Genomic DNA, 25,639 nt, shown 5'->3' on the forward strand with positions numbered 1-25,639 from the left:
AGTCAACAGTGTCTGCCGAGACATGCTCAAGGTGTTTGCATATCAGTGTGAGCTTCCATATGGTTCGCCATCTACTCTAAGGTATTATATTAAGTAAGTTAACAAAAGCAGTGTTCGGGTTGTATGTGTCAGGGGGCTTTTATTGTGACGGGGAAAACGGAAAGAGAAGAGAGGAAATGTTCCGGGAGTGTGTCAAGAATATACAGTGGGTACGGAAAGTATTCAGACCCCTTTTAAAATGTTCACTCATTGTTTCATTGCAGCCATTTGCTAAAATCAAAACATCATTTTGACAGAAAAAAACAAATGTAGAAATGTTTGCAAATTTATGAAAAAAGAAAAACTGAAATATCACATGGTCATAAGTATTGCAGTCAACGGAGCATCATGTTAATGTTTTGTTACATTATAAAGAAGAGGCGCACAATAACCATAGGCCACATTGGTGGCAGATGGTTGTGCCCTGGGACTGCGTTGGTTCAGACTAAGATCTCTCAATAATTATGGGATGGATTTTCATTGAATTGTTGTCCAGAGGATGAATCCGACTGACCTCAGTGATCCTCTGGATTTTTCCTTTTGCGCCACCACAAGGTTCGACTTTGTGGATGTTGGATGAAATGGGGTTCAGATTGTCATGGCGCCCTCAGGATGAACTGTACTTTAATCTTGCATCAAACATCAGATCAAGATTAAAATGTGTTCACTACTTTGGTTTATGACCAAGTAACTATTCACATTCCCATCAGATATAGTAAAAACAAAGTGTTAATCATAATGATGTTTAAACTGTACAGACATTACTGACTAACAGCATTTCCACTTTTAACCGAGTAAAAGATCTGAAGACTTCTCTCACCGCTGGATCCTGTTTAAGATATTAACTCGTGCACACAAAATATTTTCGTGTGCATACGATTTTTTAGAAGAAACATTTCAGGAATTTTGGGGCAACACAATTTAGTACATTTTGCCCCCAAAAAACTCTGGATTTTTACAAAAATATATAATTTTAAATGCAGGTCATTTACACACATGTTTTATGTATTCACACTTTTACTTAAGTAAAGGATCTGAGCACTTGTGGCCCTACTTACTTTATGTGACATGACTTCACGAAAAGATTCAAAAGCATGCATGGGAATATCATCATCATCATCCTCATCATGATTATCATCAGTATTGTTTGAAACAGTCTTTGAAAACTCAGTGGGAGAAAACTGGTTCAAACAGGACGCCCCCCAGTAAACACACACACACACACACACACACACACACATACGCTCGGTAATGAGCAGGAAGCTGCAGCAGGTCGGCACTGTCTCCCTCTCGTCTGTTTTGGCCTTCGGAGTCTTTGTACTCAAATCACAGCAGTTTTTTGTGTGCGAGCAGAAAGAGTCTTCGCTCTCACTTCACTGAGCTCTTTGTTCCTCATCATAAAACCACGGAGAGGGACAGTAACCATCAAACGCACCGCTGTGAGGAGATGGACATGACTCATTGTTGTGAATGAAAACACGTCGCGATGGCACAAACTGTTCATCGCAGTCTTTCGTACAACCGGGGAAACAATCTCACAATCATCTGGTTTTTATTGGAAACTTTCACTGAAAATTACCTAAAAAACGTGTTCATCTTCCTGTCACAGTACCTGAAATAACATCAAAGGGAGTGCTTTACTTTTTTTTTGTGCAGGATAACAATTAATACATTTTTTTCTTCTTCATATTTATCAGAACACTCACAAGGTTGTAAAGTCAAATTGTGATATTTCAAGAATAAAGTCATAATAAGATGAAAGTAAAGTTTTGATCAGAATAAGATGTAATAATATTTCCAAAATTTAAATATTATTAAAATATATACTTCAACAACCTAAAAACATGCACATCCTTTAATCATCACACGTAGCGTTTCTTTTAATAGCTTTTTACTTCAATACTACAAGTAGCTCATGAGTAAATAAACCTGTTTCCTTATTGTGATTTAATATTCACGTGCTCCTTCAATCTAAAAGCGTGACTTATTTCCTGCATAATACCTTTTGCCCCATGTGGTGAAAAAATACATTTCTTTCTGCTTTTAATGCAACATGTTCCTTGTCTGTGGCAGCTGTTTTCTCTTTTGGTGACCCACTTGTCACTGTTGTCCTTGTGCTGTGACCTCTGACCTTTGACCTCCTCAATGCTGCTCGGTGTGATCCTCTCTGGATAGAAACTGTCAATTTAAATCTCCCAACGCGGCGAACAGATAGACGGAGCTTCTCCACTTTATATTGATTGCGAAACATTTTTCAAACGAAGGGTTTTATGAAGCAAAAGGAATATAACAAAAAACTGACTTCAGACTTAAAGCACGAGTGAACTTGAGGATCAGCAATTTAGTTGAATTGAACTTGGATTAAAAGAGTTGACTCTTAAAGTTTTGTTGAACCATCACTCAAATAAACCCCCTCCAAAATAAAAGACCTTTCATATGTTCCCTCTATATTTCCTCTGTCATGTACCTCATCTTCAGTCTCTACGCTGTTCGTCCGGTTAGCCCACAGTCGTTCAGCCAGCCGGTAAACTGTACATGTAATGATGAAGAGTGCTGAAGAATGCAGTGCATGGTTCTAATCCATTTACATGTGTATACTTTGCCATTTTTATATTTAAATTGTGCAAAATTCCCTCATTTCCAGAACTTATCTCCCCTTGGAAAATATCTGGATTGTACCAACCCTTTGCAACTTTGTGCAAGGCATCCATTTTTGTTTGCCTCCACCCTCCATCTGTTGGGACTATAAAACTGGCTTTTTTCTGGCGAATTTGCACACGCCAATTGCTGGTGCGAATGTCTTCTATTTGTGTGACGGATAACCGACCATTTAGGTGGCATTTTAATTCAAATGTAATGCTATACAATGCAGTAAAAGTCCCTTTTACGCCAATGTTTTTATTAGTTGACCTTTTCTCTAGCGCCACCCTCAGGATAAAGTTTACATAGCTGTGTTCAGGTGTTTCCAAAAGAGCTCTGTTGACTATGCCAGATAACATCTGTTTACACAGATCTGCTCCCATTAACATCCATGGCGATAAACGTCATCGCATCATGATTCTGTCACACTGCGGAGGAACTTCTCACCGGGTGGGGAGGGGCGGGGGGGATGAGCCAGACCCTTTTTCCTCTGCTGGAAACTCCGAGAGCTGCCGCTGTGCTTTTAATATAAAATCCAAACATGTTGTAATACTCTGGAAGTACAAGTATTTGATGCATATATTTTCTGCGTGTGCTCTGTGCAGGCTGGTCCTGTCAAAACAATCCATCTGACAGTCACAAGACTTTCCATCTGCTCCCTCTCTGCAAACTGTTTACTTCCTTTTGAGTTTACTTCAGTGGTGGAAAACATATTTCGATCCTTTACTAAGGCTAAGGCACTTTTATCACATGAAAATACTCCTCTACAAGTAAAAAGTCCTGCATTAAAAAATTTACTCAAGTAAAAGTAAGAAAGTATTATCATCAGATAAATAAAAGTACTCTGTTGCTGAATATGTATATGTGTTTGTGTGTGTATATATATATATATACACACATTAAAAAATGTAGTCAAGTAAAAGTAAGAAAGTATTATCATCAGATAAATAAAAGTACTCTTTTGCACAATATATTTATATACATATATGTGTGTGTGTGTATGTACAATATGTATATATATATATTACTGGATTTCAATTAATGTAAATGCTGGGTATCTCATAATATAATAAGGAATACTTGTTTTGAGTTGATTTAATATTTTATTCAATTAATCTGAATTTGCAGTCGTAAAATGTTCTACTCTCTGAGTAGAAAAGTAGAAAAAGTTAAGTATACATACCTGGAGAAATGTAAAACCAAATTCATATAGAGGATAACAAGTAAGGCCTCTGCAGCCCTCTTTAGCCCTGTTTAATAGAAACCAGGTTGAGCAGCCTCCACCAGAGGAATGTTTGAGGGCTGTGGTTCAGATCTGATCTCCACCCAAACACTCCACATGAGACAAACAGCTTCTTCATGTTTTATTTCATTAAACATCATGAATTTATTTCTAACCACACTCTGACTGCCTGCCATCTCTCGCACATATTTTTCATCCTCTTGTTTATACTGGCGGCTTTCTTATGGAGCTCTGTTGCACTCCAGAGGATATTGTGTTAGTATAAGTAGTAGGTGGGGCAGTTGGTAGTAGTTATAGTGAGACACTATGATATTATGTATTATTATGGATACTAAGGGTTTAGAATGAGGAAAAATAATCGAAGACGTACAGACAAGAGCTTTGAGTCAAGTTATTTTCACTTTCCACTTCTTCATAATAATAACACCAACTGTTTTCTACAATTCTGTTTGGATAAGACAAACAGCGTAATAATTAAAACAATACATGCACAACTGGAGATTGGATGGAGTAGAAACGATTGATTTTTACAAGCCAGAATAATTTCGATAATGTAGTCCGTTCCAAAGTGTATCTTTGAAAACTGTGTCCAGATAAAATAAACGTGAAACAAGACGTTCATCAGGGAGCCTGGTTGAGAGTATCTTCAAATGTAAGACAGAGCTAGGCTAGCTGTTTCCCCCTGCTTTCAGTCTTTGTGCTAAGCTAACAACGTCCTACAGTTATGGTAGCCTAACATTAACAAAAGTATTCCCAAATCATGATCTCTCTCTCTTGCTCTCTCTTTCTCTTCTGCATTTTCATGAATGAATATTGGTCATACTCTTTTTAGAGTTACTTCTGGTTGAAGTATTCGTAGTATAAATACTATGACGTTTTGAATAGTGTTTGCAGCAGCTGTTAAAGTATTAATATGTTGGACTAAAATATTTATCTGAATGCTATACCTGCTAATGAATAATGAAACACACTTTAATGACTTGTTATATATAGTGTGTATCAGTCATTGGTTTATTATAATAACCTTTTAATAAACATTATGAATCCCTTACGCAGTGTGTGTCTTGGCAGACTGTGGTGAGCTGCCACATTGATCCTAATATGTTTCTGATGTGATCAATACCATGATCGATGCAGACACACACACACACACACACACACATTTGTAACACCAAACTCTAGTGATTATCCATAAATGTTCAGATAATTCAGTTTCTTTATCTGAACAAATACACATGATATGAACTAAAGGCCTCTTAAATTGCTGCGTTTTCTGCCCGAGTTTTATCTGAAATGAGTTTTAAAGATATATTTAGATATCAAACATGAAGGTAAAAGGAACAATCTGTCATCTCTTTTCTTGTTCTGTGATACGTAGGGAAACATTGGTTTTACTCCACTGCATATCTGACAGTTTTAGTTACCTTCGGGTGCCTTGAGAAGCGCTATATAAAATAAATGATTATTATTCGATAGATAGATAGATATATACTTTATTAATCCAAAGAAATTTAATTAACAGTAGCAGCACCAATAAAACAAAACACACACAAATAAAAAAAAAAAAAAAAAAAAAAAAAAACAATGAGATATATATGTATATAAAAAAAATATAAAAAAAAATATATATGTATATATACAACATATATGCATACACAATACTAATGACGATTTATTATTACCTTACAGATAAGGATTTTGGCCCCAAACATTAGTTAAAAATGAGCTCAACCTCAAGTCTAAAACCAGCTTTTACATTATTAATGCGTGAGTAACAATACATTAACGATCTGATATATAGTATCACAGGGGACATATTATACTATTAATACTTAACTTTAATTGCCCTGATACGACTGATGCGCACACTCGAGCTAACGTGTTGACACAGACGCACACGCGCTCATGCACGCGCACTGTGCGGCAGGTAGTAGCCCCTCCCCCTCAGTGCCGCCGCTTTAAACACAATAACCCTCCGTTTCTCCCGGAGCTTTTCGACCTAACTGTCCTCAGGTCAGCGGGGGATTTCTGCCTCTCCTCCGGGTTCGCGTGTCACAGGTGAGCCGCTCTCAAACGTCCATGTCGGTGTTTATTCTGTCCGCGGATTTGAACGCGGCAACCGCGGTCGCTACTCTCATTCACCCGGCGATAAAGCTCGTACTACGCCGTCGGTAACGTGACCGCCGGTTACACAAACGCGGCTCGATATTAAACGACACGCTTAACGGGGCCGTTAGATATTCAGCCGGTTTCGGCGGTTGGTGCTTTTAGCTGGTACCGCGAGATGAACTATTGGGTTTAAAAGCAGCGGGGATGCCGCTCTGCCTTCATTGTTCTCGGGGAAGTTTGGCTGGAAGTGGTGTAATGTGGAGCCCCGGTGCCTCTGTGTGTGTGTGAGTGTGTGTGAGTGTGTGTTGGTGTGTGTTGGTGTGTGTGCGGGGAGCGCTGCGCCGGACTCGGTTTAAAAAACACACCATTTTAAAACGCCGCATCGCTTTTTTAAGCAACTGTTCAATATGACAGGCGGAAGACTTGGCCCTGTGTGCTTGTGGTGGATCATACTATATATTTTGGTTTTAATAAAAACTCTTCGTTTTTAGTTCTCTGTCACTGTTTTGGAAGGAGGGAATTTACTCACACGAAAAGCAGATGAGGTCGTTTTTTTTTAAGTGACTTATTTTCCTTGTGTATAAGTGCTGAGATGTTGATTTAATTTCTTCCGATTTTAAGTTTGAGCCATGAACGTGTCACTAAAACTAACACGTGTGTTTTTCGGACAGGCAGCGGCTACATATTTAAAGCAACATTAAAAGTGTTCAATTTGTGAACCGAGTTTGGTGAGTCAGTTTTAACTGGAAAAGATTTTTGTAAGTCCGCTTTTTTCATTCCCATGTTGGAGACCCCGACCTGGTTATTAAATTATTATTAATTCGAGGGGTTCGAGGTGATCCGAGACTGTAACAGAGTAAAACAACCTGTAGGTCTGAATGGAGGCGCAGTAGTGCATGCTCTTCTATTTTTAATATAAATAAATCACTACTCGGGGATATTGGGGTACGAGATGTGTGTTTTGCACAGTGTTTTTGTTTTTCTGTGGGCTTTAAATTAAAAGTCACATTATTCAGCACTGTTCATGGGAAAATAATGAAAGAAAAGGAGGAGGAGCTCCTCCCAGTCTGGATGATTTACTGGTTATTCACCCAACTGCTGGAAGCTGCTGCTGCTTTGGAGGAATGTGGGGAGTGAAAATTAGAACAATACATTCACCACAGGGGGATGCGATGGAGGAGAAACAACAGTCTCTTGGCTTTTACAAAACTTCTTTTCGAATTCCCTTTTTGAAATGAAATCATAGCGAGCTCCATCGATCTATGTTTGACATATGTGGGTTGGCTACTGTGTGATGAAGATTCACCCCATTTACCCCTGGTATTCTGTACAGTATGTAAACATACTCCATAGTTTTATTATTAACTTTTCTTTCATGAAGAATCACACAAAGTAATTTTAAAGTTGCAGTTTGTCAATGCATAGCCAATTTAAAGTGAGATATTCTCATGGGTAGTACTACATTATATCACGTAGCCTAAGCATGTAGTACGCACAGTTATAGAATGTTGTAGTTGAGTAAAAAGTACAATATTACCGCCTTTGAGATATGGTGGTGTCGAGGTACGAAGTTGTACTCATTGATAGTGCAAGTACCTCAAAACTGTACTTCAGAGTAGTACTTGTATGCGTTATTTTAATGATAACATGGGAATCGTAGTTCTTTCTATACATCTGGTGCGAAAATAAGTTTGCCCCTGACCCGCTCATTTTCTACAACAAGTGCAGTGTTATCGTGGTGGGATTGTCAAGCCAGCGGAAGCTTTCAGCCTGAATCCAAATTCATTCTGTCGGACTAAAAAGACCAGACTGTTCTTGTCTTGAAGCAGCACAGTCACCGCTCGCCACAACTGACGTGTCCTTGACTGAGTCAAGACGTCGGCTTGTCTGAGAGTCTCGGAGGGACACAACAAGAAGCTAATTCCTCCTTTCACTGGGTTGAATTAAGTGATTGAAGTGCTCCACATTCCTACATTCTCTCGAGTTATTTTGGTGCAGTCGCAGCTCTGAAGGACAGCTGTATATTCATGAGCTCTCCTTTTTAGTCGTTAGGCCCCACATCCTCCTCCTCGACTGACTTGCCGACGAGGTCGGCAGCAAAAAGAGCTTCGGTATTTTACTCCTGTGATACTCCCAAGAGAGCAAACACATATTTTATTTAATTCATAGAGTTTGTAGCAAAGTCAAAAAGCTTTTATCTTTTAAATGCATGTCTGTGTCATGGCAGCAAAGGAAATGAGGTTCAATGACCTCATTTCTTTTAGAACAGTAGTTTCTGCTTCCTCCTCCGTCTGCCTCCTTCTGGGATTATCCACCATCACCTCATACTGTTGAGTGTTTCCTCCCTCCGTCTACATCACACACATTTCATTTTTAGAAATATTGATGTTGTTTGAACAGGTGTTAGCTGGAGTGTGCTGAATGTCCCGCAGAATACATACAATATTCTATTTTATATTAACCGAGCACCTACACTCAATCAAAAGGGAATAGTTTTAAGTTTTCATCTTGTGTCACCTGACGGGACAGTCTGATACCGGATCAATACGCTGTCTGTCTGCTGCCAGACTCTTTATCACTGCCTCACCATGTAGCCATCCCTGCTGGCTTCATCCCAGTGTTCCCAGTAGCATCACGTCTCCTGGTAGCTCTATTGTTAGCCCTGTGGAGCTGGAACCGAGCCAGCCTGGTGAATTAGAGCTGATTATAGCACTGAGTGTGTGTGTGTGTGTGTGTGTGTGTGTGTGTGTGTGTGTGTGTGTGTGTGTGTGTGTGTGTGTGTGTGTGTGTGTGTGTGTGTGTGTGTGTGTGTGTGTGTGTGTGTGTGTGTGCGTGTGTTTCTGTGTCTGGCTGTAAAGCCTCTGCGACAGACTGGCATTTTGTTATAGAACCAATTTTACACGAAAGCAGTCTCAGTGCTCACCAGGAGAGCAAACGACGTTTTATCGGCTGAAATAATCCTGACTCTCTGATTGGGTAGTCTGCCGTCCAGGTACGCCGACAGTCACCTGGATCCCATTTCATTCTCCTCCAATTTTATTCGGACCAGTATTGCAAAGTCTCACTCTAAGTTAAAAGGTTATTTCATTAAAATGTTGTATCGCAGTACATGATTCAGTCTTAAACCATTTGTTTTGTTATCACCTTCTTATTTCAGATATAAAACCATTGTGACATATGTATCGTCATCAGTGACATTTCATTTATATTCCCACGGAAATTCCCCCCAAAATGTGTGTTATTAGCTTCCCTATTCTCATATGTGAGTAGCCTATAGCACTGAGATCGCCGTCTCATCCCCCCGTATGTCTGCAACGTTATGCACATTGAACCGTCTCTGTCTTTTCTAATCTTTTTGTTAAACTATTATTCCAGAACTTTCCATTTGCCTCTACTGTATTGGAGACATTTATCTCCTAACGTAGACAAATAAAACCTAAACTACCTGTGCTGGGAGATACTCCAATTAGGGTGAAATTACCCTTCTTTCTTTCTAAAAAAATAAGCTTCTTTTCTCATTTCCTGAACAGTTATTAATAAAGATTTTAGTTTTATTAGCCGGAAGCAGAGATATCAGCCCGAGTCAGTCATGTTTGGGTGCTCGTCTCAGTTATTTAGTGTGAATGTCACCAGGGTTTTATTAAGGTCTATTTCTCTAATCCTCCTGGCTCCATAAGCCCCTAACGGCCCCTCACTTAGTCTTCATTTTACACTTCTCTCCTTTTTTTAAATTAACATTTCACTGGTGTTGATTAGACCTTGGGACACTGATGCGATGTAAAAAGCTTAAATCATTCAGGAAAAATAAGTTTTTCCAGCTCATTGCGGTGTAATGTGAAGGCAGCTGGAAACGTCTTCTCCACGGCTCATAAATGTCGTCGAGACCTTTTTGTCTTTTTGGCTCAAGACTTTTCACAAGTTTGTCAAACTCTGACAAAAAAACCAACCTTTTTTCTTTTGAATTGAGGAATAGATTAATCAATAGCGTGGTTGTGTAGAGATGATATTTATACCAACCGTTAACTAGATTTTCTCACAAATACTTAATCTATCGAAATAATTAACAGATTAATCGTGAATCTAAATTCTTCATATTTGCCCTTGCTGGAGCCAGGACATTATGCTTGGGAAATGATTTGAAAGATTGATCAAATATCAAAAAATCATCACCGACTCAGTTTTGTTTATTGACTGAATGTGTTCCCGCCACGGTTGGTTGGTTTGTTCATCAAGAAGAAATGTGTAATTTCTTTCTCTCAATAAATGAATTCATCAATTGAGGAAATGAGCTCTGCAGTCGCCGTCGTGTGCTTCAGATGGTATCGCCCACTTCCTGTTGGTGGCGGTTGCATCTTGCTGTTGAAGGCTTTTTGATTTGTTTGTTGTCATCTCAAAGAGTATAAATAAACAAAAATCAAGCTATACAAATAACAACGGTACACTCTGGTACACTGCTGCTTCTACTTTGAACTGATAACCAACTGCAATAAATAAGAAGTAAGTTGTTCATGGAGGAGTGAGACGGAAATACACACACACACACACACAGAGACAGACGGTCTAATCCTGTGCAGACAGTCTGATCAGGCTAATCCCTCCTCACCTCGCTCTGCTCTGACAGTCAGTTTACCGCTCACACAGCAACGACATAACACACACACAAACATATACTTACTTTCAGGCTTCTCTCGCTCTGTGTTGACACTTATTTATTCACTGCTGAGCTAAAATGAGGTAAAATCCCAGAGTTTATGTAAAACGGTCCCTTTAAGACCATCACAACATGTTTACTGTTTGTTTTTGAGGTTTGCAGAGCGTCTGAGTTGTGCCTGTTTTTTGTTTTTCACATTTTAAACCAGACAACTTGAGAAAAAGTGAAAGATTTACTGCAGCGTTGTCCCAAATCTTGTGTGTGTGTAACATCTGTGATCTCACACACATACATGTTCATAAGTACTTTAAACCGCATGTGCTACTTATAAAGTTGTGCTTTCTTTTTATATTTTATTTTTTAACATTTTGCCCATTTGTACTCTCCACCATCTTTTTATTGCAGCTGCTGAAAACCAATTTTCCCCGTATGGATTTGCATTCGATGTGTGTTTGGTGTGACTTGGCAGCAAATAAAGGCTGGAGTTCTTTGGCAGCGCAAGTAGACAGTCGATGAGATGAGAGAGACAAATAAAAGGCTGTAAATGCCTCTGTCCGTTTTAGTGACTGCAGTGTGAGGAGGAGGAGGAGGAGGAGGAGGAGGAGGGTTTCCTCTCTCTTTAGAAGTCGAACATTGTCTCCATATAAAGTCTTGAAAGGGATTTAAGGCCTTAAAACCAGCTGGGTCTGTTTTTTTCTTTTTACAGAGCATTGTTGGGTTAACGTCAGCATTACTGAACACACTGTCTTCACATTCTTCTTGACTTTTAAGGTTTCATAATATTTGTCAGCATGCAGCTTATTCACCAGCTTTGTTTGTAATGTAATGTCTATAATTATCTGCAGTAGGAGATTCAAAGCCCTTAAATAATGGCCAAAGAAAATACTTGTATGTCGGGATCAGAAATCTTTAACAAGTTGTGCAGGTCTTGAAAAGTCTTTAAGACATTTTAGCTCTTTTTATGGTTGATGTAGATGAGTTACAACTTGTTATTGATTCATAAAGTAACTACCTATCTTTTGGCTTTGAGCTCAGCCACTCATAATTGGCACATGTCTATATTAATGAAACACTTAAATGATCACTTTGATTATTCCGTGTCTTTTGTGGTGGTTGCCTTTGTGGGTTTTTTGTGTCTTTTAACGTAGCTGTTGGACTAGTTGTGTAACGAGGAATTATTGTTTGAAAACGTAATGAAAATGTAATACTACTTGATGAGTAACAGTTCATATTCTGTCATTGTTTGGCCATTACGATGGTAAAAGGGTGTCAAATTGTTCTCAATGCCATGTTGTAGAGGTCTTGAATATATATTCGGTAAATACAGCATAAACCGTGTGGATGAAACTCCAATAAAGCAATCTCACAGTCTGAATGTCATGTGCCAAACGCAGAAAATTAAATATCTCAAACTCTTTTTCTTTCTTTTGCAGATCTGACCTGTGACCCCCCCCCCCCCATGACCCCAGCGGTTGGTTCTGGCTAGTGTGGTGATGATGATGAGGAGGAGGGTGAGGCGAGGTCACGGCTTAGCTGCACATCTTGCGGTGTGAAAGGAGGGACGAAGAGGGACGAGTCCTTGAAAGTTTTTTGAGTGCAAAGAAGACGACCGTTGGAAGGTCACGCAGAGGGTACGGCAGTGATTATCAAAAGCGTAGGAATTTATGGGGCCAAAACCTGAGATGCAGAACTGCTGGATATCCTTGGAACCTTTTTTCAATATTTAGTGCAATTCTTGGACTGCAGAGATCAGTTTAAGTCTTTTACTGAGGACTTCATTTGTATTCTTCCTTTTTGGAGCAGAACTAGTTTCTTTCAGTTTATTTTTGTTTCCTCCTTCTCCCACGTGTCCGTTCTGTTGTCGGGAGTCTTCTTGATTTTTTTTTTGGGGGGGGGAATTTCATCCTCTCCTCCACCGGAGGGAATGGCTCTGTCTCCTTCGACACGAGAACGAAAGACGGGGAGCTGACTCCTGCTAGGAGCGAGGCCGAGAGGCGAAGAGGGAGAAAGAAAAGAGGAGCGTTCGGGGAAAATGTCGTGGAAGAGGAACTACTTTGCGTCGGGCGGAGGCGGGGAAGGCGGAAGCGGCGCCGGTGGCAGCAGTGGCAGTGTGAGCATGCAGGGGATGTTGACGACGCCTCGCACCGTGACGTCCATCGCTCCCAGTAAAGGGCTGAGCAACGAGCCAGGACAGAACAGCTGCTTCCTGAACAGCGCCCTGCAGGTACACCCACACTTTCTGCCATGTCTTGACTTCCCTCTTTCACGCACATGCATACACTACCTTTCTCTGTGACCCTTTGACCCCTCTTGTGAGACAGGATGTCCAGTGTACCCGTTGTAGAGCACACCAGCTGACTCTCCCTCTCGGGACCGGTGCACAAACAGTGTTTGCAGACGTGACATATCATTTGATTGAATAATTTATGACCACAAAGGGCTGAAACTATCAACAACCACAAAATACTCAATCAGTCCCCAGCAAGAGGAGCTTGTCTGTCTAATGACACTTGAACGACTGTCGGAAACAAAAACAAACGGATTGTTGTGCGTTTGTTTTTGCCCATCTGCTAACAGCTGTAGACTCGTGGTGACTTTGAAGACGACGGCAGTATCGGCCCTAAACGTGTTTTACGTGCGTCGGTATTGCTCAGCAATGCATCCACTGTCGCTGCTGACAGAAGCCTCAGTTCCACCGCAGTGCCTTTGAGCCAGCCACCAGTCAATGCTGCGGTTGGTAAACAGCAGTCAGACAGATGACTCCCCCATCCACATAACTACAGGTTTGATAATCTCCTCCATACTTATGTGAGCCTGTAATGAGCCTCCTCCAGGAGCCTGTAACGCCTCCCCAGACTGCACATTACACTTATTTATGAATCAGCCTTTTAAATAGGAGGTTGAGGAGGAGGTGTGTTGTATGCCTCGACAATACGAGCGGAGACCGCGCGAGAGCAGTAATTATTGGTGTTTAAACAGAGGCTGGCTCATTAACCCTGCAGGGTGGGGCTGCTGCTGGAGCGACAGACTCGGGTGAAGCGGGAAAAACACTCATTACGTCGTTTGACGGAAGCTTTGTGTGAGGTCAGCAGCGATATTGCATACGGCCAGAGGTCAGAGGTCACCGCACACAGACATCAGTGTCATCTGGCATCAATAAAAAAAAACTTAATCGGTATACAATTCTTAAATGGGTACCGAATTTTCCACGTCAGTGATATTTTCCGCTGTCGGTGGGAGTACTACTGCACATGTTTTGAAAGTAGTATCAGGCCTTGTGACGTCTTGATAGATGTCCTGATGTGACATCACTTGAGTCGGCGTTGGTTCTGTCTGAGGCCACGAGTTTGAAAAAAATAATAATAATCGGGCAGTTAGAAGAAGTGAGCTCACCAGACCTCAGTGGCCCCCTGTTTGAGCATTATAAGTTATAACACAGCTGGATGTCCAACTGAACCGGGCGTCGAGTTGCATTGTGGGTTATGTAGTCGCCAAGTTTTGACAAAGAGGAAGAATGTGCAGGGCAACGTCTCCGGTCTCCATCGATTCTGATCTTTTTATTTTTAAATACCAACTGGTTCCTGTGACTGCTTCACAATAAAACGCCTCCCTGTGTTTCCGTTGAGGTGTTTGGATGTGAAGCAGCAGCAGGAAGTGTTCAGAGTGCATTGATTGCCTCAGTCAGACCATACACCACTGTACTCTAATATTTATTCTCCACACATGCCCGACAAACCTCATTAACAGATTAATACATGAAAATAAATCAAACTTCAGCTCTAAAATAACTTCATACTTGTTTCAAGTAAATGTCGACAAACGGAGAATCCTTCCGTTGGAGTTCATCTCATTGGGATTAACGAGATGAACACAGTATGCTACAGTAAGGCTGAGGTATCAACTCTGCAGGATCTCCCGCTCCTCCTGAGCCCAGTGCACCGAGAACTCTCACACTTCCTCGTGACTCCTCTGCAGATACAACCTCGACCCCCCCCCCCCCCCCCCACGCCCACGCTTGTTCAACAGCCCTTCAGCTCTCCGTCCGTCTGTTCTTCTTGACTTGTCACCGTTGCCTCACGTCAAAACAAAGTGATCAAAAGGCTCGCGAGCAGCTGAGCTGAGGGAAGTGGAGGCGGTGTGGCGTGGCGGGCCGGGCGAGTCGTCGGGAGGCTTAGCAGCTCCGACATGTGACGAAGACGAAGTGAAGAGGAAGAATATGGCGGTAACGCATGCTGCTGAGGGTTTTAGTTCAGCTGTTCACGCAGCTTCATCTTCTCATCCTCCCTGCTGCTCGGGACGTCCAGCTTTCTGATTTTGCTTCGTTCGACTTTATTCATTCATGCCGTAATTCAATTCATACGACATTAATTTAATCGAGATGGGACACCATTCGCTGTGTTTGCAGGTTTAAACACAATAAATGTGAAAACTTTGAAACCTCTAATCTATCCAAAACATTTTTTAAATGTATTTGTATTATAATAGTAGAGACATCCACGTTGAAATCGGCTGTGATGTTTTTCTTCTTTTCTCCCATAAGTATTTCTAGCAAGCGGTATAATTCCCACACAAAGACGAACCCTTAAAGAGGGCTCCCTCCATTCCTCCAGCCTCAAAGCATGACAGACCATTACAACTACAAAGAGGTCCTCTCAGCCACCTGACGGCACTGTAGAAATATAATCCGTCTATTTAGTCTTTTGAGTGTGTTTAAGAGTAGAACGCACCTCCTTCAGATATTTAAAGAATTCATTAAAATCCACGGCGCATCCTCCCCCGTCCCCCGGTGGTTTACCCCCTCGGCAGGCGCTCCCACCCACCTCACAGCGTTCTGCTCCGTCAGAGAACCGCTCCTCCCTCCCTCCGCCTCATCCCTGCTTCGCCAGATGGGTTTGAGTCACAGGGTTTTATATATCTTTGACATTAAAACGCTTCCAGTTCGAATGTCTGCTGTGATTGAATGTGAGTTTGACGTAACATTATTAAAAAGCTTCAAAACTGACTGACAAATTGTCTCTGCAGGTAGATGTTCATGGAAAAAGAACTGAAACAAGAGCTGAAACGATCAGTTGGTCTGTGAGGACGTGATGCATTTCTTTGTCATACATCACATTAAAGTGAATATGTGACTGTTGGTGTGACCTCAAGAGGTCACCTCAGATTGTGGGAAATAATAACAGAGATGTTCACTGTTGGATGTCATTTTATAGATGAAATAATGAATAAGGTACATTTTAAAAACATATTTATAGAATGAAAGTATCCTGGATTTTTCTTGTTCGGGTCTGTGTCGACGGTTCGTTTCCTGGCCGGCCGAACGCTGCTGCTTCATCCCGCAGGAACAAAGTAACATATTGGACCTGGTGGGGGGGCGGGACAGGAAGGAGAAAACAAACGCACCCAAAGTGCTGACGGCACAGCGTTTCACTGAGGACTCCTGTCCCAAGGATGAGCCAGATTCACACCTCGGCTTTTAGTACAACACACCGGCTGTCTTTTTTAGAAGATGTTTGTGTGTGTGTGTGTGTATGTATGTTTATATAAAATGATTGAGTGATTTATGAATGTACTTCTGTCGATAAACCAATCGATTGATCAACTCATAAGTCCCTCTGTATATTCACGAGTTGAAGCCGTACAACTCTTGATAACAAGCTCCGCAAAAAGTGCCACAAACTGAGGCAAAGTTCTGTTTCATAAGAATTGTTCGTCGCTCCCAAGGATTCAAACTATACCCGAGTCTGACCTCCGGACTGCTGCGGCTCTTTTTAAAACCCCTCTCATTAATAAAGTGATGTGAAAATTCCTCTGTCTGAATTCCTGCCACTCGGGAGAGAGAGCGAGAGAGAAAGTAGTCTCCCCCAAAGTCTTTGCACATAAAAAAAACAACTGAAGTGTGAAAAATTGTGAAATATTCTGGGTTGAGCAGATGGGTACATAATATATACAGAAACTCATAGAAATATTCTCATCTGCAGTTTGAACCGAGTTTCTGTGCTGATGGCTTGTGATCCTGTGATGAGACCTCTGGCTGCCGTCACCGGTCCGACATCTGAAGTCAAAGCGTGGTTGTAGTGAGGGTGTTGGGTTGTGTTCGAACACGGTTAACTCCCACAGCTCAGTGGACAAGATAAGATGTTAGCACGTTTGTCAATATACCTTTATTTGTTCCTTCCCGTAAAAACTTCTTGAATCGATGTGACTTTACGTTGCTTGTCAGTCCAAACTGTAATCTCGTAAATGACCAAATAAGCGCCAAATACTCACATATTTAACTTTGCTTTTATAGCTGATGGAAGCGTGACTTAGTCACATTTTGCTACATTTCAAAAGTGAGCGTAAAATGTACTTGACAATTGGATGAAAACATTATGGCTTCTGTGACATTTGTTCTCTCTGACACGTGACGCATCGTGTTCCGTCCTTTTTTTTTTTACCCTGTACATCGTCTTGTCACACATACTCAAACTTTACCTCAACATCACTCTCACTTAAGCGCACTCCATCTCTCTCTCTCTCACACACACTCACACACTCCTCTTCACCACGCAGAAGGCCAGATGGTTTCCTGAAGCAGATGGAGAGAGTGATGAACAGAGTTTGACACACACACACACGCATGCATACTCTTTCATGTCTTCACTTGTGTTTTGGAATAAGTCTCTTTCGCTCTCTCGCACACATTTCATCTTGTCCTCAGGTCACTTAACCAAAAAAAGCTCTCTGATTGGCCGGCTGTGTTCTCAACAGCGGCTGCAGTGTGTCTGTGCTGACAGGTGATTGGCCGGTATCACACGTCACATTGAGCCATTTACTGGAGTCCGAGCGGCCGCTGCAGCACAGACGCATCGATTCATGCAGTCTATTCAGATGTTTAAGGATTTTTAATCTTAAAGATCAGTTGTCTGCCTTTAGTCTACGTACTTAAAAAGAAAAACGTTTCCTTGATGCGTTTGTCTTATGGCTTCAAATCTTACTGCAGAATCGTGGACAGAAAGGGTTTCGGAGAATCTTTCAAACTCTTAAATCGGATTATTTCAACCTGTAAGGTCAATCTTTCCTGCTCTATGTCGTCTGAGATTTGGGGATCATATTGTGGCAGGTATTCGGGTTTTTTTGGTGAGGGAGATTTTTCTATAAGTGTTGTCAGTTATATTATTTTACAATCTGACTATTTTTATTAAATCCTGAACCGTCTTCTCCTTATTTCTTTATCTGTTACCCCTTGAATGGGCACCTGACCAAGGTGTGTGTGGCTGTGTGTGTTTTTATTCCCTTTTGTGTCTCCGTCCCTCAGGTTCTGTGGCACCTGGATATCTTCAGGCGTAGTTTCCGCCAGCTGACGACTCATAAGTGTATGGAGGACTCGTGCATTTTCTGCGCTCTGAAGGTGAGAATCGCCCGTGTTCTGATCTCTGAAGCTGATCCCCGGGCCAGCTTCCTGTTTCTAAACACTCTCCATGCGTCTGTACACCCCCCCCCCCCCCCCACCTCGTCCTTCAGAGTATCTTCGCTCAGTTTCAGTACAGCAGTGAGAGAGTTTTACCGTCCGACGCGCTTCGCAGCGCCCTCGCCAAAACCTTCCAGGACGAGCAGAGGTTTCAGCTCGGCATCATGGACGACGCTGCAGAGTGCTTCGTAAGACGGCAGACGCTTCTTCGCTCGCCACTGGGCGTGAGAGGTACTCGGAGGACACGGTAACTCATTTCTGTTCTGTGTGTTTCTGCAGGAAAACATCCTGATGAGGATTCACTTCCACATCGCAGATGAGACCAAAGAGGACATCTGCACAGCCAGACACTGCATCCCCCACCAGAAGTTCGCCATGACGCTCTTCGAGCAGGTGAGACGGAGACGTGGTCTGACCGTGGACACTGCTCACCAGCCGAGTTCTTCTCTGCTGGAACAAGTGACAAAATATATATTTTAAGCTTTTGCAGTCTGACTCATTTGTCTAAATCAAGTAAAGATCTTCCAAAGTTTTAGTTATTTTTTAAAGATGCACTAATTGCAATTCTCTTGTCTTTCAAACTTTTGTTCTTCTTTTTTTTTTACCTGACCTGCCTGCCTTTTTAAATGAACATAATATATAATGACTCAAGGCAAACATTACTATATACTGTGTACGTAACCATATTGCAGAGCATCAACTATCATCTATCAACCCTATTAATTTATATATATATAATTATTTTTACAATATTAATAATGAGGAATATATTTCCTTAAAAGGAAACATAATTTGAATCAATATTATATTCAAATTACAATATCCTATTATCTGTTGAGATGTATTTTCAATATCAAGCTGTTGTCAGAATAACTGCGTTACACTGCCAGATGTGATATTTATGTGTGTGTGTGTGTGTGTGTGTGTCAGTGTGTGTGCAGTAGCTGTGGAGCAGCCTCAGACCCTCTACCCTTCATTCAGATGGTCCACTACATCTCCACCACCTCTCTGTGGTAAGTCTGTGTGACTCTATCTTTAGCTCCTATCTCAGAATAGGTAAGTTGAGGCCACACACACACACTCATGTCGCTAGGTAACACTTCAGGGTCACCTAGGCAACCGACTAATCACTCTCTCCATCATGGCACACGCCTAAGTGATTATTGTTTTATATACATCTTTATATACATCTTTTTGTATGAATAATTAGCCATAAACTAGAGCTATGAAATGAGTTTCTCCTCGTCCTCCTCCTCAGTAACCAGGCCGTGAAGATGTTGGAGACGAGGGAGAAGGCGACTCCCGGCATGTTCGGGGAGCTGCTGCGAAACGCCAGCATGGGAGACCTGCGCAGCTGTCCCGTGAGACATTTCATAACACATTTAATTGTTATTAATCAAGTGGTTACAGCGTTTAAGATGTAAGAATATCAATGTAAATGTTGTCCATGTTCTTCCTCCTCCTCCTCTTCAGAGTCAGTGTGGTCAGCAGCTCAGGATAGCTCGTGTCCTCCTCAACAGTCCGGAGATCATCACCATCGGTCTGGTTTGGGACTCTGAGCACTCGGACCTCGCCGAGGACGTCATTCACACCCTGGGAACCTGCCTGCGTCTTGGGGATGTATGGCGTTTTTGAAATATAAATTTGTTAAACAAACGCACAACAGAGTCATAAGCACACGGTGTTAGAAAATCCGTCCAGCGACTTCACTGAACTCGTCTTCTCTTTTGTACCCAGTTGTTTTACAGGGTGACGGAGGAGAAGGCTCGTCAGTCCGAGCTCTACCTGGTCGGCATGGTGTGTTACTACGGGAAACATTACTCCACCTTCTTTTTCCAGACCAAGATCCGACGATGGATGTACTTCGATGATGCGCACGTCAAGGAGGTATATTCATACCAACCAATCCTCTCTGTGCCAAAATCTAGAAATTAAATTAAATTAAATTATTATGTCATTATCTAGAAATTAAATTATGATGTCATAAAGATGTGATATTGTCTTTGGATGTAATGCGCCATTTCACTAATGCAGCTTAAGAGGACATTTTAAAATGTATTTTCACTATTGATTGAAGTTGGTAATTTTCAACACATATTTTTTCAAATTCACAAGATACCCAGAAGTATATGAAGTAATTAAAAAGACTTAAATGTTACACACTCTTTTAAATATATTTAGATGTCAAAACTCTAAGAATGCTTTTGAATGCAGTAGTTTTACTTTTAATAGAGATATTTATACAGTGATATTTTTACTTTTACTTAAGTAAAATGAAATTTAGTATTTATTCCACCACTGCAGTATATTTATTGAGTCACTGCCGGTATAGAAGCACAAATCTGAGTATGAGGAGGCGGTGTAAGGAAGGGAAATGGCCGCATGTTGTTGCCGTTAATCTCTTTCTCTTCCTGGTCATCCTCACACCTCTCTGACTTCCCTTCTTTACCTCCTTCTCCTCTTTTTACTTTTACTTAACTCTCTGTTCTTTTATTGCTGTACTCTAACCACATTAATGGACTCATGAGATATCACATTCCCCCACTGCCTCTGTGTCCCCCTCTCTCTCTCTCTCTCCTGGTTGTGAAAACAAGGATATCCCTCTATTGTTGAGGGTGTGGTCAGAGCGCACACACACACACACACACACACCCACAGCTTTTGCTCACACATCTCTTTCTTTCACACAATTTTCACACTAAGCGGTACACGGTTGACGGACAGGTCGAGGTTGGGGGATTTCGTGACGTCTCTTTTTAGATCTAAGCAGCTCTAGAGGTGAACAAGGACTTTTTATTTTTATTTTTGGCGGTGGGAAAATGGAGTAAAGGCTGAAATAACAAGCGGGAGGATTTGTTTCACAAACGGGAAAGAAAACGTTGTCTTCTGCCTGAACAAGCCGCCTCCGTAATCTCAGCTGCTGTCACTGTTTTTGCTGCTGTGTTTTCGAGGTGAACAGGGACGTCTTTCCTGCGGCTGGTAAATTAATTTACAGCAATGGTTTGATGTGGACCAGCTTTATTTCTTGACATGTGTTCAATAGGGCTTAGTATTGTGTCTCTACCTATGTTAAAACAACTGTTTTTGTTTGTTAAAATCCCTAATTGAATGTAATTAGCTTTTTTTTAAAGTAAAAAAACCTCAAAGATTTAATTGAGATCTGAATTTACTCTTTTGTCATCTGTGAAGGCAGAATATATATATATATACAGGACTGTCTCAGAAAATTAGAATATTGTGATGAAGTTCTTTATTTTCTGTAATGCAATTAAAAAAACAAAAATGTCATGCATTCTGGATTCATTACAAATCAACTGAAATATTGCAAGCCTTTTATTCTGATTTATTGCTGATTATGGCTTACAGCTTAAGAAAACTCAAATATCCTATCTCTAAATATTAGAATATCATGAAAAAGTATACAAGTAGGGTATTAAACAAATCACTTGAATTGTCTAATTAACTCGAAACACCTGCAAGGGTTTCCTGAGCCTTGACAAACACTCAGCTGTTATAAATCTTTTTTTTTACTTGGTCTGAGGAAATATTAAAATTTTATGAGATAGGATTTTAGAGTTTTCTTAAGCTGTAAGCCATAATCAGCAATATTAAAAGAATAAAAGGCTTGCAATATTTCAGTTTATTTGTAATGAATCCAGAATGCATGACATTTTTGTTATTTTAATTGCATTACAGAAAATAAAGAACTTTATCACAATATTCTAATTTTCTGAGACAGTCCTGTATATATTTATACTTGATGTCGATAACTTTTTAACGTCAACCTGGAAATGAACCGAGCGTCAGAAGATATGAAATGATGAATACATATCCGAGGTGTGACGGCACACAGAGGTCCCGGCCTCAGCTCGTACCCGTTCAAGAGATCCGGTTTGGTGTTTGTTCGGTTCACAGAGAGGAAAATGCATGACGATGCGTTTCCTTTCAGCTTTCTGTTACAAAACATTACAAAAAGTTATGCAACTAGTAGTAATAAGTACAGGATGTATTTATTCATATTTGTGTCTCCTGTTCTCAGATTGGGGGCTTTAGTACCGTCTCCTCGTGGACTCATCGTCCGCTGTGTGTCGCTCCCCTTCAGATCGGTCCCAAGTGGAAAGACGTGGTCTCTCGCTGCATCAAGGGTCACTACCAGCCGCTGCTGCTGCTGTACGCTGACCCGCGTGGAACGCCGGTGTCAGTCCAGGACCTGCCCTCGCGCTTCGACCTGCACCACCTCACCAAGGCCTGTTACGACAGCGAAGACTCGGGTAACTACAACACAGCTAGGAGTCGTAGTAGTAGCACGACAGCAAACATTCAGGTAACTAAACCAGGAGCGGTAGTGCTTGTTGTTGTAGTAGTTGTAGTACGATGACAGACAAGACTGAAAGACAGCTAACCGCTAGAGAAGTAGTTGTCGCAGTAGTCGTGGCAAGAGTGATGTTTAGCCGTGTCTGATATGATGTATAAGTGTGTTGTGTGTGTGTGTGTATAAGCACATTGCCACCGACTGCCCCCGACTTGTTTACTAACGCCATCCCCCTCCACTCGCTCGGCCAGGCCGCGAGCAGTCCATCTCCAGCGACACTCGCACCGATTCGTCGACGGAGAGCTACTCGTACCGACAGCCCTCCCACTCGCACCATGAGTCCCTGGCCAGTCACTACTCTTCTGACTCCCAGGGAACAGTCATCTGCACCGAGCGCCCAGACGGACCCCTGCACACCTCGCGCTGCAGCCTGGATACCGTAGGTGGGTCGATGGAGAAAAGGTGGTCCGGGTGAAGTAATGCCTCCATGAAGGTTGGGCGGATCGGCTCGAGGGACGTGCCTGACCATGATTGTACGACAAAGAAGACAAACCGAAACGAAAGCCTTTTTTATTTATTAATTAATCTGCTGATTGATCAATAACTAGTTCAATATACATTTTCAGTCAATATCTGCAATAATTTACATAAATGTAAAATCATGTTCTCCGTGTGAAGTCTTCATAATGTGGTTTGACTGAAAGTGGCCACAGACTATTAGCTGTTGTTGCAGCTCATCTCTCCGACAGCACGCCATTCATTTTACTTCTTTCATTTATATTTTATATATATTTGATTTGATCATCTTTTATTATGGGCAGATGGTATTGTTTTTATTTTCCTGTCTGAGCTTGCTGTGCAGTCATTCACGCTCTACCATTCGTCTTTACTTCTGCCATTGATGCGGTGGCCATGCTGTAAACATCTGTCACCATGCTTCTTGTTGCTAAGGCCACGTGACGGACAGTGAGCAGCACCAGTCTCTGAGGAAGGGAGGCGGGGCCGGGGATAGGAGGCGGAGCTCTAGCCGCCACCGGCGATCTAAACTCGACAACGAAGCCCCGTCGGCCGGTTACCACAGTGAGGGTAGGCAGGCGTGTTTGTGCTAATCAGGGTCCGGGGCACAGGGGCCAATCACAGGGCAGAGAGGAAGCTACAGGGTGGACTATTACATGCGTTTGTTAAAATTCAACCTACACTGGATATTTTATGACTATTTATGATCACGATATAGCTCCAGTACATGAACAGTTTAGATAAGGATCCCTTAAGTGTGGTTGTTTTAGGAGCAATGTTCAATATATATTGCATGTGTCACATTTCACGGCTGAAAAACAAATCAACCATATATATATATATAAGCCCATTTAAAAGACGTTAACTAACATTTAGAAATGCAAAGTAAGATTCCAACATATGAAAATGTATCCTAATTTTTAACTGTTCCAATATATGTCAGGCTCAAATGTTGACTTTAACTAGAATATGTGATCTGGCAGTTTTCCAGCTTATAACTAGAAAACTAAACTGGTTCGATCCTGTAAGGATGCACTGCCTTGTTTTATATTCCTTTTTTTTCTTCTGTGGCCAACATCACCCTTTTAAATTAAAGACTGAGGAAACTGAGCTTTTAGGGAGACTCTGATGACATGTTGAGATATTCCTTAATGTTAACATTTGGTGGATACATGCTTCTTTCTGGGGAAAAGAAAGATATAAAACTACAGGAGGAGAACTTGTGTTGCTGTCATCATTTTTAATTTTCACTTTTATTAAACCATTCGTTCTCTCTCCCCTCATTAATTTCTGCAGTCAGTAATGTACTCTTTCCTTTTGTCTTTATATTTTTTGCTATTTTTACTTTTATTTTCGTTCTCACACCTCTTTCTCCTCTTTTTGTCTTCCTTGCTTCTCTCCCTCTCATACCATCATTTTCTGCTTTTTCTCACTATTCCCCCCCCCCCCCTCTTTCTTTCCTCTTTCCTTCAGGAGAGACGTTAAAGGAGCAACAGGTTCCTCGTCACCTCCCCAAACCTCCCTCCTCCTCCTCCTCATCATCAACCAGTCGCCTCAGAGACTTCAAAGAGACAATGAGCAACATCATACACAGCCGACCCCTCTCCTCCTCATCCTCCTCATCTTTACCGGCTGCCGTCCTCGCCTCTGAAATCAACTCCTCCTCCTCCACCAACAACAACAACCACCATTATCCGGCCACCATTTCATCTGCCTGCCCCTCCTCGACTAAACCCCATGACTGGGAGGCCGACAGCACCAGCAGCGAGTCCAAGTCCAGCTGCTCGGGGGGAACGGGTTCGGGGAGATACCGCCCATCCTGGAGGCCTCGAAGGGAGGCCCTCAACATCGACAGCATCTTTAACCGCGAGAGGCGAAGGCAGGCGGGATACAGCCCGCTCGGCGCCTCCCTGCCCGACGACTGCGGGGCTCCGGCCTCAGGGGGAGCAGATGCCAAGGAGGATGCACGGTCTGTCAGGCCAGGCTCCTCCTGGACTCTTCCCACCACCGGCAGCAGCCACAGAGGAGATGGACCTGCAAGTGGAAGGGGAAGTGAAGGACGTGCAGAGCTGCCTCCTCCTCCTCCCCCTCCTCCCAGGCTGATCCAGAGGATGGAGAGCGGATACGAGAGCAGCGAGAGGAACAGCAGCAGCCCAGTCAGCCTGGAACTGAGCTTGGGCGACAGGTGAGCTCACACATAGTCCTTGTCCACTGATTTAGACCCTATGATTTAAACAACATACCAAACACAGCTGCACACGGGGCCAGAAAATGTGCCGGAGAAACCCTTCATTGACTTGTGTTTTTCTTCTCCAGTTGTCTGAAAGAATGTAGTCTTCCCTAACAAATGAGTAGCAAACTAACTATTTAATAGCAAAAAGGTGCTTTCAAGCTGAAGTTCAACTGTGACTAGTCGGATGGCTGGTTTTCTAAATGTTCAAGACTTATTACTGGATGGCACTGTGCTAAAGCCTGACTCTCTCTCGTCTTCAGGGACTGTGTTGTGAAGAAGCCCTCCTCCTCTTCCTCGGGTCCGGCATGGAGGAACATAAGGTCAAAGAGCAGTGGAGCTTTGCTGCAGGAGCTCAGCTCTGCCAACAGGGGGAGCCTCGGTATGAGTCCGACGCATAGACCTCACTTCATGTCTCCACTGCATCTTTCCATTGACTCTCTAAGTAA

At 42.0% G+C, this 25,639-nt stretch overlaps 1 protein-coding gene across 8 annotated transcripts in view; it reads left to right on the forward strand.

The window, feature by feature from the left end:
- usp54a (ubiquitin specific peptidase 54a) overlaps positions 1-25,639 on the forward strand; it is a 42,842-nt gene that overhangs the window by 5,621 nt on the left and 11,582 nt on the right. For 4 of the 8 annotated variants that reach the window (XM_056434861.1, XM_056434863.1, XM_056434867.1 and 1 more), the window contains exons 1-14: positions 5,892-5,980; positions 12,116-12,906; positions 17,980-18,072; positions 18,186-18,320; positions 18,412-18,525; positions 19,063-19,145; positions 19,391-19,493; positions 19,606-19,752; positions 19,870-20,019; positions 22,172-22,403; positions 22,696-22,887; positions 23,396-23,530; positions 24,434-25,145; positions 25,454-25,572. In XM_056434861.1, the coding sequence (XP_056290836.1) occupies positions 12,715-12,906; positions 17,980-18,072; positions 18,186-18,320; positions 18,412-18,525; positions 19,063-19,145; positions 19,391-19,493; positions 19,606-19,752; positions 19,870-20,019; positions 22,172-22,403; positions 22,696-22,887; positions 23,396-23,530; positions 24,434-25,145; positions 25,454-25,572 (2,407 nt within the window). In that variant the 5' untranslated portion in view covers positions 5,892-5,980; positions 12,116-12,714. Of the gene's footprint in view, positions 1-5,891; positions 5,981-12,115; positions 12,907-17,979; positions 18,073-18,185; positions 18,321-18,411; positions 18,526-19,062; positions 19,146-19,390; positions 19,494-19,605; positions 19,753-19,869; positions 20,020-22,171; positions 22,404-22,695; positions 22,888-23,395; positions 23,531-24,433; positions 25,146-25,453; positions 25,573-25,639 lie in introns of those variants that run through there. The other 4 variants (XM_056434864.1, XM_056434862.1, XM_056434865.1 and 1 more) reach the window with 4 other exon arrangements.

The sequence above is a fragment of the Pseudoliparis swirei genome, chromosome 17 (assembly GCF_029220125.1).
Source record: "Pseudoliparis swirei isolate HS2019 ecotype Mariana Trench chromosome 17, NWPU_hadal_v1, whole genome shotgun sequence".
Classification (NCBI taxonomy): Eukaryota; Metazoa; Chordata; class Actinopteri; order Perciformes; family Liparidae; genus Pseudoliparis; species Pseudoliparis swirei.